Genomic DNA, 15,086 nt, shown 5'->3' with positions numbered 1-15,086 from the left:
CTCTCTCTCTCTCTCTCTCTCTCTCTCTCTCTCTCTCTCTGTTCCTTCTAAGAATAACATAAACCTCCCAAAGAATATTTTGCATTTAAGGGCCCCGGGGCTTATGGGGCAGAGGGAGGAATGGGTCGGGGAGGGGGGAACTTAATTATTCATGTTACCAAACAGGCAGTAGAAAAGTATGCCCTCTAACTTTTCAGGAGTCAAAAGAGAAACAGGCTCAGAACAATCTCTTGCTGGCCTGGAAGATCATTCTGTGGACTATGGACTGCCGCTATGCATGGGTAGATGGGTAATTAAATGGCAGATTTTGTTTTCTCCAACTGGAGTGGCAACCTGGGGTTCTTCCAGATGGAAACTCCTAGTACAACCAGTGGAAATCATGCCTCTTCCTACTGAGTAGATTAAAGCAGATGCGGAACAGGACAGGACAGAACGGAACGGAACCCAACAGGGATGGAAGTTGGATAGGAACATGCATTATCTCAGCCCCACACAAAATCATGCAAAGGAGGCAAGATGATGGCATAAAAGGATCTATTGAGAAGGCATGATTAAGGAAGAGGGAGTCAAATCCATCCCTTCTGCAGTTCCACAGAAGGCCCTGATCCTGCCCCTTTCCCCACTGGGTGTTTTCCCAAGTTTTGTGCCATTCTTTCCCCCTATTCTAAAAGATAATCAACGCATCCCGTATGACTTGATGTGGTAGTATGAGGTTTATAGACGTTGGTAGTTTGGGTATTTTGGCCCACTTACCTCCTTCCTCATCCACCACTGAAATGCAGCTCGCGAGAGCTTTTCTAAAACATAATTTGCCCACGGGCAGGAAGAGATGCTCACTTTATGAGAAGTGCCCAGGAAGATTTACACAGAAGACAGGCCTCCTGTGAAAAGGGTGGACTTCCCAAAAGGTCCAGAGAAGAACAGCAGAGAAGACACCTGCGGCTCCATATCACTCTAGGACCCTTCGTTTGGCCAGAGCGGTGGGGAGGAGACCATTCTCCCCACGGGCCACAGGGAAAGACAAAGAACGACCTAGGAAAAGTTTTCCGAAACATCAGCTGGCCCAGAGTGCTGTGGCCAGACTCTGGGAAGGTCTGGCAACAGGGTTATGTCCTTGTTATCTCAGCTTCACAGGCTACCCGTCTGTTCTGGACACAGTTCAGAGTTTTCGCTATGAGCAACACAGCCCTATGTGGCTTGGGACCAAGCAACCTGCAAACCTGCAAGTTCCATCCACGCATTTGCAAACTGGAGGGGAAGCACCTTGCTTGCTCCATTAGAGACTTGCTTGGTGGGGCCATGGCACGGGGCCTCCTTGGTGGGTGCTTCCAGCCCTGGAACTCCCTGCATGGGGAGGATCAGCTGGTCCTCCCTGTTGCTTTTCCACCGAAGGCAGAGACGTTTTTAATCCTGGCCAGCCTCCAGCGTTTAGCCTAGCCTGCTGCTGAAATGGGTTGCTCTACCTTTTATTGTTGTGCTTGCGATCGTGTTGCTTATTTGTTCGAGCTTCTGTTTTAAAGAAGGTCCTGCTTTTACTGAATTGTTCATTGTTGATGGAACAAATAAGCAAAGTTACCCTTGGCTGAGCTTAGCAATAAATCTCTCAGATCTTCATTTACCAAGAACAACAGAATAGGAAATCGGGACAGAAGCTGCACCTGGCAGAATTCCCCCCCTCTTGAGGGCCCAGGAGCCCTGGCAAGCCTCTCTTTCGAACTCTGTGCTTCTCTTTGCTTCCTCCAGAAGGAGTTGGGAAGAGAGATGAGTGATGCAGGGCATCTGTACCCCCCTGGCGCAGCTCAGAAGAGGCCTCCCTGCAGCACAAGTTTGTTTGTTGGGTTCATTTGCATCGAAAGGATGACAGGGAAAACCCCCAGGAAGCACAGGGTAGAGACGCTAATCAAATCAAGCACTAATAATAAGCCTCCGGCTCAGGGGCCGCAGTGACTCGGCTCAGCGCAGGGAGATGACGGACGGCAAGGAGACTCTCCGCTGAGACCAGGACGGGGGAACTGTGTAAGTAGATTGCTGCCACCTTCCCCTCTGAGCCCGTGACGGGCCACGGCTTCTGCGCACCACACTTGTGGGCAGTCTGTGGCCCTCCAGAGGGTTTGGCCTACAAGTCCCATCAGCCCTAGCCAGCCTAGCCAAAGGTGAGCAGTCAAGAGTGTTCCAGGCCAAAGGGTGCAGAAAGCCAAAGTGGTTCCACTAAGCTCGGCTTAAGGGAACCTTCGAGAGCTCCCTTGATGGGAGAATTTCCCCAAACACACTTGTCCTGCATGATGTTTCCTACGGGGGACCAGGTTCTGCCCTAGATTTGGGGGGAGTGTGGGCACGAGGCCCTCCAGGAGTCCGCCTGCCCCTGTTCCCCTCTCCAATGGGCCCACCTCCTCCTTGCTGCCGCCCATTGCTTCGCCTTCTCCTTCTGGGCCCAATCCACTCAGCGGGAGAAGGAAAGCGAGCGGAGGGTGGTGCTTCCATCATTGCGCCTGTGACACGGTGACTGCAGCAGGAGGCAGGGAACGGGAACGGACCGTGAGAGGAGAAGCAGCGGCGGCTCCGGGGACGAGCATGGCCTGCTGTGCACCTGGCTGGCTTCTCATGCAATAGAGAACATGCACTGAAGACCAGCTGGTCTGCCAGGCCATTCGGCTTTCGAGCAACGAACGGAACGGGCACCACCTTGTTTCTCACCGCAGGCAGCAAAATGTCTTGGGCCAATCTTGTCTGCCCGAGGGGGACCCGCAATGTGGACAGCTGACCTCCTTGTGTCAGCCCCACTAGACCCCCCTGCCCCCCAAACCAAATCCAAGCAGGGTCTTCCGCACACCGTAAGCAAGCCAAGCAACTTCTTGGGATAGCAAGCGCCGAGAAACGCACGTGCAGGAGGCTCGGCCGCAAAGCTTTGGAAGGGGTTCTTTGTTAACCAAGGGAAAAGAAAGGAGCAAAACAGGCCGGACAAGCGGCCTTTCTCGAGGTGCACGCCTAAGATCCAAAGTTTAAGTAAACCTTCACCTGAGATTTGCCAAAGCACCTGGCAAATTCCCAGCTTCGCGCAAAGCCGTGCGCAGCCGACTCAGACCCTGCAATTCAGGACAGCCAAGGCCCTTTGCCGGATCTCAGCGCAGAGGGAAGCAAAGGAGGGGAGGAGGTGGCATAGGGTGCCCCCAAAGGAACTGAGGCCTGGGTGTGATGTAGCGCAGGGAGCAACACATGCTTTGCACGCAGAAGGGCCCAGCGTGCGAACCGTCACGCTTCCTGCTAAAAGGGGGGCAGCGTCTTCTCTACCCTAGACCATGGAGCAAGGCACAGCTGGCCGAAGTAGAGCTCCCCCCATCCAGCTGCCCTGCAGATGTTTTGCCCTCAATATTCCAGCATCCCTGACCCCGAAGATCACAACATCTGCGGGTCCCAAGTTAGGGAAGCGGGAATAGACAGGCAAAGCAGCTTTGGAATGTAAGGCTGCTTCCTATGATCCTAGGAGCTGTGGAGAGCTGAAGCGAAGGGACGTAGTTTCTCCCGTGCTATGGAGAGACCTCTTCCCATGCAAGTCGTAAAGGTACAGGAGCAAGCGCTTGCCCCTTTGAAACAGAGCGACTTTAATCAAGTACGGCCATTTCTCTGGCAATGAACTGCAGGGAATCCTTGAATGTTTTTTTTTTTTTCCCTTACCAGAACTCAAGGGGTACCGGCAAGAGCTGCACAGAAACAATTCTTAATTTAAGGCAGCAAAATCATTGAATCTAGCCATAGAGTTAAGCGATATAAAAAAGATCAGTGCAATGAGATACACAGCTTATTCTGGCCAGACTCCTATGGATCTTTTCAGAATGGAAAGCTGTGCCCCCATTCCTGGGGAAGCTTTGCCTAATAAATGTTTGCCCAGTAGAGCCATTAAAAGGAGGAGCAATGTGAATAAAAGAAAAACGGAAAGGAAAGGAAAAGATGGTGACGCAAACCGAAAAACACAAACTTGAAGGATATCGTCTCTCTTGGGGCATGTCTATATTACAGAGATTATTTTTGACATTTCACTACAGAACAAAATAGTCTTGATTTATTAGCCAAATGGTTGTAGGAGGGAAGAATGAGTGTCACTGTTTGAACCTCTGGAATCGACTGCAGGTGATTTTTAAGAGACTTTGAAGAAAGCCACAAAATTACGGTGATATGACACCACGGTAATTTTACTTCCAGTATCAGTACAGCATGAGAAAAAATTAAAATTCTAATAGCTAAGTCAAAATTCATCAGAAGGGAATTTCCTAAAAGACATCTGATCGAGTATTTTCAAATATTTCCTGATCTAGGGCAGAACGTCAGTTCTCCCTTGAAAATATTTGTTGAGATTGTTTGGCAGCTTCATCTTAACAGAATTAAAATTGGGGGTGTAACTGTGGATCTAGTTTTATGCATTAATATTATAATATGGGTGCAAGTATCACTATGAGTAAACCTTCCACCTTCTGGTTATCTCTTAATTCGTTGCTTCCTTCATCTACCTATAGAGCTGAGCCAACCCTTCTTAGAATAAGTTTGTGCGAAAATATCAGAGTTTTTATTCCCTTCCCCCTTAGAAACAGCACTGCACCTGGCTAGAAATTGGGCTCTGGCCACTGATAAAGAACTTCATCTCCAAGAAGCTGTTGGAGAATCTTTCCCTCCACCCGAATCTGGGTACATCCCTCTCTGACATCTTTGCTCACAAAACATGGTGATGTGCAAAGAAGGTGCATTGCAAAGGCCCGTCAACCAACAACAGACTTCACTAAGCTGAAATTTCCCGGATATTTTGCGAGAATTTTCGTTTTTACTCCACCTAAACTGTTGGAGAGTTTTGTCTGAATATTCTGTCAGGAAAGTACTGAGTAATGATAGCTTCTGCCATCTTCTCCCACAGTTTCAGCACCTTTTGGGGAGGCCATGTTAACCTAGAAAAGCAGGCATCCTGCAACCTTCAATCATTTTACAAGCTGCTGGAAGGAAGCGGGGGGGCTCCGAAGAGATTGCAAGGGTAATTAGGGGAAAACCGGGGGAGTCACCAGAGCCCAGTGAAGGGGGAGAGGCATGGATATTGTGAGCAGAGAGCTAAGCATGTCTGTGGGTACGAAGAATCTATTTGCATATCCCTTATCTAAAAATGACACGAGCTGTGGAAATTTCAAGCCCATCATAATTCCCCACTTCCCCAAGAATGGCAGACAGAGAAAGCTGAGTTACCCGCTGCCAAAAGCACCTAGCCCCTTGTTCTCGCAGACAGACACGCACTGGGCTTCAGCTTGCCAGGGTCAAAGGCAGCGTACAGAATGAGACAGAAAATGGCACAGCTTCAGTTTCGACCAGCCCTAATTTTGAGAATAGGCTGAAGGCTCTTTCAGACCAAAATTGCTTGGCTTGCCAGCGGGCAGCCAACCACGTGGCATTCAGGATGTCACGCATGCTTCCATTGAAATGCCCTCTTGCGAAAAGTTCCTCTCTCCCTTGGCGCAACTTACACACTTGCGGTGTTACGCAGCCTGAACCCGGGGCCAGCCACACAGAGCCCTAGTGGAGAAACAGACAGAGCTTGTTTGCCCCCCATGTCAGGGGAGGCCGTGTTGCCAAGCAGCTTTTGATGCTGTGGCCATTGGTTTACAAGGGGACTTTTACGGTATCAGTTTTACACGGTGGATATTGAGTATATATTCCATTTTTAAATGCGTAGGTCTTCTTTCCCGGTGCCTGAGGGGCAGGTGGCTGCTTGTTAACACAGAACCACCAAGCCTATCCTTAAAGTAAGTCATTCTAGCGGCACCTGTCAAAATGACCGTCCTTCAGCATTTGCTGGAGGCTCAGGAATGGCTGTGCCTTTGCAGGCAATTGCAAGGATGCAGTTCCTGTTCACTGGGGAAGCTTGCAGGCATTTCTTTGCCAGTGACTGAGTTTCAGATGAACAGCCTGGAACTCAGGGTAGGCCTGAGAACTAAGACCAACCGAAGAACCTAGACCTAAGAATGCGATTTAGAACTAAGAGTGTAACTTAGAAGTGACTTAACCTGTAAAGAAGTGTGCAGCCTAGATTGAAGAATGTGACCTAGAACTAAGACCAACGTATCAACCTAGAACTAGGAGTGCAGACTGAAACTTAGACCATGGCGTAAGGATGAGGGCTAGAAGTAAGAATGCAGCCTACCAACTTTGTACTAAGAATACAACCTAGAATTGAGAGTATGACCCAACCTAGAATGAAGAGAGTCAGTCTGCCAGCCTAGAGTGCAGTCCAGAAAATAGCCTTTACTTTCTCGTGGGTCTGCATTGCAGAGGAAGATGGGATGCAGGGGTAAATGCCCCATTGATCCACCCTTCCTGTTCTTCTCACCAAGTAACCTGCAGGGTTCACTCAAACTGCATCCTGCAAGCAGCCTCACCATACTGAAAACCAGCACTCAAGAGGCAGAGATGCCCTGAATCTCAGCTGCCAGTTTGAGGCAGGAAATCTACTTCGGTGATTAAAAACTATAATTGAAACTAACAGCACGGTCAGTTTATTGTCTGTGAATGAGACACTGAAAGGGGTCTCCTCACTTCACCCGAGGGCAAGTTTTTGTCAACCCAAAATCCGTAGGAAAAGCCGGAACTGAGCTGAGTAAAGGTCTCATCAACTGAGAGAACAGACTAAACAGCTGCATCTCTGAGGTGACTGGTGTCATTTGAGGTGCCATTTTTGAAGGATTTTCTATTTAATACAGACTCACACAGAGGTGGAAGGGGAGTGGGGAGAGAGAAAGAGAGAGAGAGAGATCACCACTTGCTGAGCATCAAGGAGAAAAGTGCTCCTAGTCCTACCTAGCCCCCACCCCTTGCGAAGAGTTTTTCTAGTACTCCAGCTCTCCTCCCTGCATGCTGAAATGGTACTGTTAGGGTGGCCATGAGAGGACAGTCCTCTAGCAGAAGGGCTGCCCAATCCTAGTCCAGTATGTCATACCGGTACTTCTATTGTGAATTTCAACAAAACAAAACCTTAAAAAGAAAAAAAAGGCAGAAAGATGTTCAGTTTAAAAATAAAGAACGTAAGATCGGAAATCTATCTGTTTCGCTTTCTCCCCCACATTTGCCTTTTAAACATCTCGAGGTTTTCGTCCATTTACAAAGAAATTGGTGGCTTCCAGTACCTCTGTCAGAACCAGAGCAGAGCTGAATTCTCTCCTTTCGACATGCTGAACTCGGCTCTGCTCGGGTCAATGCAGAGGAGCACATGGCTGCTGCTGGCCAAGTGGATTTCCAGAAAATGTGTTGACTGGCCTGTGGATGGAGGGGCAGATGGACAGATCTGTTGGTTTTGCCTTCTCCTACATTCAGATATTTCCCCTAATTCCCCGCCCCCCACCAAGCTTTTGAATGAATTTCCAAAAGTGGGCAAGATCAGAATTTGCTGGAATGGACCTTGTACGCCACCCACCCAGAGTGCAGGAAGGGGCCGTTCAGAAGAACTCTAAATTCAGCATCAGCCTTCAAAACTCTCGCAGCGGTAAAGACATGCTTTGCATACCCAAAATTTTTCTCCACGCCGCCAGATAGCAGCATCTAAGAAGGACCCCGGCCTGGAATCCTGGAGAGCTGCTGCAGTCCCAATAGACAAAACCCAGCTAGAACTGATCCGGGGTTCCCCGCTTCCCATCCCATCCCTCCTTCCTTAGCTTTATAGATGTTATCCTGTCATGTTTTAATACTTGAGAATTTCACATTATTTTCTCGGAATTGCCTGTTCCCCAGAGTCTCTTGCACTTTCGATATTGCTACCCCCGAATTCAGTCTCCCGGGACTGAAAGAGCCCACCTTTTTTTCTTTAAACCAGGGCTGGGTCCCCTTTGTCCCTTGGCTGAAGGAAGGGGTGGCAGAGAGAGAGAGAAAGGGGTTATGTGATAGAGAAAAGGGATGACAGAGAGAGATGACGAGCCGACACCCTCAAACTCCACCTGCAGAAAGCCCTTTGTCCTGCAGCCTTCCTGCCAGCCCACATACTGGCACGGGCCCTTCTCCTCCCTCCCGGCCTCCACGTAATTCTAGCACCATGCAAGCAGCACCACTACGAATCTGCCCAAGTGGACCAGGAGATCCACTCACCAGCATCCTCTCCCACCGCCGTGGCCAGACGCTTGGCCCAAGACTGACAGGCAAGGCACGGGGGTGCATCCCCACCAGCCCGTAGCATCATTCAAGGGTTCGAAGGGTACGGCCAGCGTGGCTTCCGGATCTGGTGGGCCCTGAAAGCAAGGCATCCTCCATGCAGCCCCGCCGTGAGTTCTTCCTCTTGCGGCCGCCATTCGCGCTTCTCTTTCTCCTCTTTCTCCTCACCGCTTGCCCTCACTTGCTCGAGAGGCGGAGAGCCAGTGAGGAAGTGGGCAGGGGTATCTCCTGTTTGCCCTCTTCACAACCTCCGTTGCTCGGACAGGAGCTGGACACGAGCAAACAACCAGGCTGCGATGCTGAAAGGGCGAGTGACTCCAGCGAAGGCTTGCCAGTGGGCCCGAACTGGGACAGGGGCCCTTACCGCCTGCCAGCCATGCCAACTCCTGCATGCAGGGCGGGTGGGGGCTGCATTTTCAGCTCTCATACTGAACTAAAGTTTCCACCAGTGTTTTTCTGTGAGGGTTTCATATCAAGCGATGCAGCCACAGGTGGGTTTAGGCCGCACGCAAGACCAGAGCAGACCAGGTGCAAGGGGATTCTTTAGCCCCCGTTTTCCCCAGCCGTTCCTCCTTCCCCACAACTTCTTCACCAAATTATTTTTCTTCCTAAGAAGGGAAAGATAAGGGGGACACATGATTCCTCAGAGAGAAGCAACAGGAAGCCATTTTGAGCATGTCTGAGTAAACAAACTATCTGGAACAAAAAGAGACGGGCTGGAAAAAGAAAAGATGAAAACGGCATGACCTGAAACCACCTGGTGGCTTTAGAAGGGGCCGTGCAGCCTTCACATGCCGGGATGCAGGTGGAGGGGGTGGGGGAGTGAGACACACACACGAACACGGTCCACCCAGATTGCTCAGCTTTCTTCCGGTGATTTCAAGAGAGGCGTTCATCGTGCAATCGGCCTAGCTTAAAGATGGAATCTTACCAGAGCTCCGCTTGTAGCCACACCCAATGTGGAGAAAGAGATGGAGCAGCCTTGTCCGTTTGTAGCGTGGAGAGTCCTCCACCTGGAAGCGTGCCGGGCTCCAGGGACCTTGGCAGTGCTCAACATGGAAGCCTGCTCAATCGGCACAAACGTCAGGTTTTTCCAGTCTGTCGCCACAGTGACGTATTTCCTTTTGCAGACTTCCCCAGGTCATTTCGTGAGTTTGCATCAGACCATGCTGTGCCCAAAGGAACAGTACTGGGACGAGCTGCTATGGAAATGCATCCCCTGCAGGCTTGCCTGTCACCCGCTGAAGGTCAAGGGATGTGCCGACATCTGTGGTGAGTGTCCGACAAATACTTTTGCTTGAAGTAGCGCTGTTACTGGTGGACGGGTTTGATTCAGCAGAGACGTCTTGCAAACACACGCAGCCGTCAGAGAGGCACGCGCTGGGTCTGCCCATCTTGATAAAGTCACCAGCACGCACAAGCACAGTTTGTGCCACGCTGCACCGGTCTTTCTGACATGAGAAAGCTCAGCTGCAGAGAGACGGGGCAGGTGTGCGACTCCACTTCATGTCCTGCTAATCTCCCAAATGTCAATCCGCACGGCCTGCGAAGGGGATGTGGTGGTGAGAAAGAGTTGCCCCCGCAGCTGAAGACGTTGCTGTAGGCTTTGGCCACAGAGATGCATTTAAATTAAAAACAGTGCATTAAAAAATAAAATAACCCCGAAGGGTCCCCTTCATATGCAGTTCTGCTGTCCAGGTTTCACTGTCGGGACCCTATAGAGGGCTAGACCACTTTTATTATGCTTCTGAAGACCCATTCACAAATACGAAAAGCAGGTCGCACTTACTAGGACAGAGGTCTGGAATCCCAGCTGTTGCTGGTGGCCTGCAGCCATTGTGTTGAGGAACCTACTGGCTCAGTTCCCTTGAATGGTGGTGGCAGGAAAGCAGAGGAGGCAGGCCTGTGTTTACACATGCCCTCTTCTCCAAGCCCCCAGCATTCCTCCTGCACTGCTTACTTGAGGACAGAAGATCTTCCTGTTGGCTCCCAAGCCTTAAGAAGACTTGGCTGTAACAGGCACGAGAGAGACACACACAGAGAGAGAGAGAGACAGAGAGAGAAGCGACATATGCAGTATTTTCCCTCTGCCACAGTGGGCAGAAGGATCTATGGCTACTTTGCAGGGTGATATGCAGTGGATCCCAAAGATTTCTGACCTCCAGGAGTTTAACAGTAGCAGCGACAAGCTCGTGAGGCATCGGTGCCTGGGCCCGAAACACCCAGTGAGCCGAGTGGGGACTAGAACTCAGTTCTCCATAGTCTTGTTCCAACACCGCCGTTCCTACACTGGCTCTCCGTTTAGATCTGCTGGTGTGCAACACAAGTTCCTGGCCTCAGAACTGGGGAATGCCTTTTTAAAAAGTCATTTTCAGAAGGCGTTTGGTGCAGAAGAGGAAGGCCATCTTGTTTTGCGTTTTTTGTCCACCAACCTTCAACGGCTAAATCCCAATGGCGTGTGTGGTCCTTTCCCTTCCAACAGCAGTGGCTGAAATGAACTGTATGGATTTTGTCTGTCAGACTTGCATGCAGGTAAGATACAATCCATACCACCATGCAATCCATGCAATCAAATACCACTCTCAAATTCCTCTGCAAAGCATCTATCCACATAGTTTAGAAGCTTTTCTCTGGGATAGACCCTAGAATGCATCAGCAATTCTTAATAATCTGCAGAGGATTTCTCTAATGCTGTTCTCCTTTCTAGTAAAGTTGACATGCATCACTAAAATCCCTGAATCCATATTAGTTGAATACTTTCATTACACTAGCCAAAAGATCACCAAAATGGAAAACAGGCAAGAGTGTATGTTGCTGGTGACATTTTGCTTGACTAGATGAAGGTATTACACCAATGTGGATGACCCGAGAGGTAGATCCTCCAAGCTGAATGTCTCCAATCCTTAAAGCAATTTTGTCAAAATGCTTCTCAGCTGCTTAACGTAGGGACATCACCAAACGGACAAACTTTTGCTTGGATGAGCACTTCCTTCCTGATAATAAGCAAGTCTGCAGCATTTGCAGTTACTAGCTAGATGATAGGAGCAAGGATGGTGGTGGACAAAGGGAGGTCAGCTGCCCCCTTTTCAACTTCAGAAAATTCAGGGATGCTGCGGTTCCCATGGTGATGTGCTCTGGTGGCCAATGAACAGCAACCCAGCCTAAGAGGAGGTACAGACTCGGTGAGAAAAATGCTGACTGTTCTTTCTCTTTTACCTAATGCAATGGATTTCATCTCCTGCATCTCAGCTTCCATGGACTGCAGCAAACGTGTGGGCTTTTTCTACGACAGCCTCCTGAGAAAGTGCATTAATTGCTCCAGCATCTGTGGACAGCACCCCATTGAATGTCTGCCTTTCTGCAGAAGTAAGTCCCCGGGAAGGCTCTAGCACACCCCAGAGGAAGCGTGGGGCTTGGTTTCCTCCCTGGGATTTTCATCCCCAGCACATGAAACATTCATTTGCCTCTGGGCATATACAGAGGGCTTTTTGCCACCACTGCAGAATAACTACAGGTCACTTTCCACTAGTCTGGGAACTTGGGGAGTGAGATGAAGGGAACAATTCTATGCTATTGCTGGTTCAGCTTAGTGTCCAGAATAGAACAGGGGGAAAAGAGCTGCTGAGCATCCCCAAACCAGGAGTGCCAGTTCTGGTTTTGTTGACTGACATCCTCATCAAGAGCATCTTTGCATCTTGCGAGGAACCCCAGGTAGCTTAGTCCACTCCATCCAAGTATGGGATGTCACTTAATTATGGTTTGTTGTTACGTGAGGATCCACTGTATGGATGATCTATGGGGTTGTTAACCAGAATTTGCAATCCAACCACAGCATGGTTTCTCTTCCTGGGTGTTTTGTGGTGAACAACCCATAGTTCAGCCATAGTGTAGGCTTCATACATACCAGCTAACCACAAGTCAAAAACGACTCATTAGCTAATGACGACTGATACTCAAGCCAGGGTCGTACCGCGGCCATTACATGTGAAGCCGGCCTAAAAGGGATTTGACAAGGAGATCAATGGCTCAGAAAAATGGTAGGCTCTTCCCTTCCTCACTAGGTTTTTTCAGGCCGAGGGTAAACAGTTATTTCTAGGTTTCTTCCACTGGGTGTGTTCAGGCAGGTGTTTGCCCATTCTCACCGGGTTCTTTCATCTTCCATCTCTGTGTGCTTTTAAATCTGCTTGAGGGAATAATGCAGTCTAAAATTGCTTCGGATTCTTGTTTGCTTTACTGAAACCAGCTTGGGCATGTGACAATGCAGGAAGCATAGTTCAGCAGCAGGGCATCGATTCTGTTAGAGGTGCAGTTCCCAGCAAATCCCAGTTTAACAACTCAGAGACCGGGGAGAAGCTGCTGCCACAGAGAACAATGCTAGATCGGAGGGAAAAATAAGCATGATGTGATAGAAGGCAGCGTTCTATGTTCTAGGGACATTGGGCAGGATCAAAACGTTCTTAACAGATAAATAAAAAGCCCAGTCAAAGCACACACCAGAAGGGAAAAATTGTCCCTTTCTTAATACAGCCTTCCAAACAAGTCCATAAACGTTACTAAGATACAAAGAAGTGTTAGCATCCTGTTAAGAAACTAATAGTTTGCATTTCCATGACATTCCTTTATCTGTAGCCAGCATAGAAAGCAACGAGCCAGTGGAGGGGAGACAGAGCAATTGTTGCTCTTCCTTCGGCTCACTTGCTCTCCTGCCTAGATAGTTGCTCTATCCCTTAGAGCAGCCCTGGTCTCTTCTGGAAATTTACTGTAAGGGTAAGTGGGTTTTTTGACTTGACCATGATTATGGTTTTACTAAGCCCTACTCCAAGTCACAGCTTGCTGGGGTGGCTTGTAGATCATGTTGCATGAAAAATGTTGGCTTCGGACAACATGCAAAACTGGCTTAGCACTTCGCTTGGCTTAATGTGTTCTGTGAACCCGAGTCAGAGATGTGTCTTTAGTCACGGGGAACCCTGGCTGCTAATCCTCTCTCTCCCCGCCTCCCACCCTGGACTTGCAGAGGATCTCGCAGCCACCTTACCAGCACCAGCGGCTCTCCAGGCCATCCAGTGCAGGCTGGATGGCACATGCAACCAGACGGTCGTCATCTACCTGGTCTTCGGATTCTGCCTTTGCACCCTGCTCTTCTCCTTGCTGGTTACCTGGATTTGCTTCAGGAAGACGGGGGAGGACATGATGTGTCCAGCCAGTACACCTTGTCGGAAAAGAGAGAATAGCCCTAAAGGTAAAGATTTACTGTTCTTCTATACAGGATGCAAAAGTGGGAATTTCACCCCCACATCCTCCTTGGCACGACTACACAAACCCTAATGTGCATCCTATTAGAACTGGCCTGCGAAGGCAGCAGAATCAGGTGGGAGGGCAGGTTACAAGTGCCTTAGACTGTGGACTTGACTGCATCGTTAAAAGGCCACTTTCCCCCTCTTGGCGAAAGGCGGTCTCCATGCTTTTAACTGATGCACCGCTGCTGGTCCTGGACTGCTCCCATCTTAATGCACGTGGCATTCTTTTTCAGACCGTCTGATGGAAGCCGAGAGCATGGGAACCAGATCCAATGGCAGCCAGACTCCAGAGCCTGTCGAAACCTGTGGCTTCTGCTTCCCTGAAGTGAGCCCTGCTGTCCAAGAGACCAGGGCATGCCACAGTTCCTACCAATTCGGGACGCAGGGGGATGCTGCCGTGGCAGGAGACATGGGAACGGCACCAACCCCTGAAGATGGCCACTTCCAAATTATATGCTCCCCCTCGCAGGAAAAGATATAGTTGACCTGAGCTGAACTAAGATTGGCAACTCCGTTCTGTGGGAGCGTGCTCCACCCCATTCCTTGTTAGAAAGCTGCGTGATTTCTGAGGTCCTTTCCCACACATAACTCCCACGAAGTAGTGGGTTATTACTCCTAGCACACAGAAAGTAAGCATCTCAGGGAAGATAGTTCAACAGCTATCGCCTTCACCTTGGCATACCAGATGCTCACTCTCCAGGGCAGGCAGAAAGCAAATCTGGGTGACTTGTAGTAGATCCACAAGGATTCCTGACTTCCACTTATGGCTGCAATGAAGAAAGCTTGGAGTAACCAGAACCGGGGTTTTGTATGGAGGGACTGTGACCTGCATTCCGTTCTCATATGCAAATATCTGACTTTAGCATTCTTTAATTCTAAGTGGGCCCAGTTGATGGACCTCAGAGTTTCGGTTAGTAAACACGACATAGATTCCACAAGGCTGTCTCTGTTGATCACTGACTTACAGTTACATTTCCACTGCCTTTGAAAGGTTTCCCCTGTCCCCATGTTCTAAGGCAGGAATGGACAGAATCCTGGAGGAAAGGCAGGTTGCTTACCTGTAACTGATGTTCTTCGAGTGGCCATCTGTGCAGTCACACATATGGGTGCTGCGCCTGCACAGTGCCTAGGCCGGAAGATTAAAAAGCTAACGGTTTTTGGCGGGAAAACTCCGCTCCCCTCCCCCTTCGTGGTATAAATAGAGCGGAGTGTCCGCCATTTTGTTCAGTCTTGAAGACCGAACGTTCACTCTCTACAGGTTAAGAATAAAATTAATGACAAACAGCATTGTACCCCAACAGTACCAATACAAATTATAGTACGGTACCGAGAACAATATCCACTCACCAGCATATACCATCGGCACCGATGCAAATTACAGTACGGTACCGAAAAGCAGTATCTACTCATGGACACCGAGTGGGGCCGGTGGGTGGGTTGTGTGCCTGCACAGATGGCCACTCGAAGAACATCAGTTACAGGTAAGCAGCCTGCCTTTCTTCGTCGTGGACTCTGTGCATCACACATATGGGTGATTAGCAAGCTTACCCAACTCGGGAGGAGGGAGGTGTCGTCAGCGAAGAACAGACGAAAGAACAGCCCTGCCAAAAGAGCAGTCCTGCC

The 15,086-nt window shown here is 49.5% G+C and overlaps 1 protein-coding gene across 1 annotated transcript; it reads left to right on the top strand.

The window, feature by feature from the left end:
* The first annotated feature begins 260 nt into the window (after nt 1-260).
* Nucleotides 261-14,485, top strand: TNFRSF13B (TNF receptor superfamily member 13B). Its single transcript, XM_044433657.1, has 6 exons — nt 261-281; nt 1,963-2,016; nt 9,297-9,438; nt 11,416-11,532; nt 13,181-13,405; nt 13,697-14,485. Exons 1-6 carry the CDS (start codon nt 261-263, stop codon nt 13,942-13,944), a joined length of 807 nt encoding a protein of 268 aa, XP_044289592.1. The 3' UTR covers nt 13,945-14,485.
* The last annotated feature ends 601 nt before the right edge of the window (nt 14,486-15,086 follow it).

This window comes from Varanus komodoensis, unplaced genomic scaffold, assembly GCF_004798865.1.
Source record: "Varanus komodoensis strain SLA01 unplaced genomic scaffold, ASM479886v1 scaffold26, whole genome shotgun sequence".
In the NCBI taxonomy this organism is placed as follows: domain Eukaryota; kingdom Metazoa; phylum Chordata; class Lepidosauria; order Squamata; family Varanidae; genus Varanus; species Varanus komodoensis.
This window is presented reverse-complemented; position numbering and strand designations above follow the sequence as displayed.

What these genes read in the sequence shown, in the direction of transcription:
- TNFRSF13B (XM_044433657.1), top strand. Translation starts at nt 261, where the DNA reads ATGGACTGCCGCTATGCATGG. An exon ending in GACCAGGACGGGGGAACTGT is followed by an intron (nt 2,017 to 9,296) that starts GTAAGTAGATTG and finishes TTCCTTTTGCAG; the next exon opens with ACTTCCCCAGGTCATTTCGT. An exon ending in AAGAGAGAATAGCCCTAAAG is followed by an intron (nt 13,406 to 13,696) that starts GTAAAGATTTAC and finishes ATTCTTTTTCAG; the next exon opens with ACCGTCTGATGGAAGCCGAG.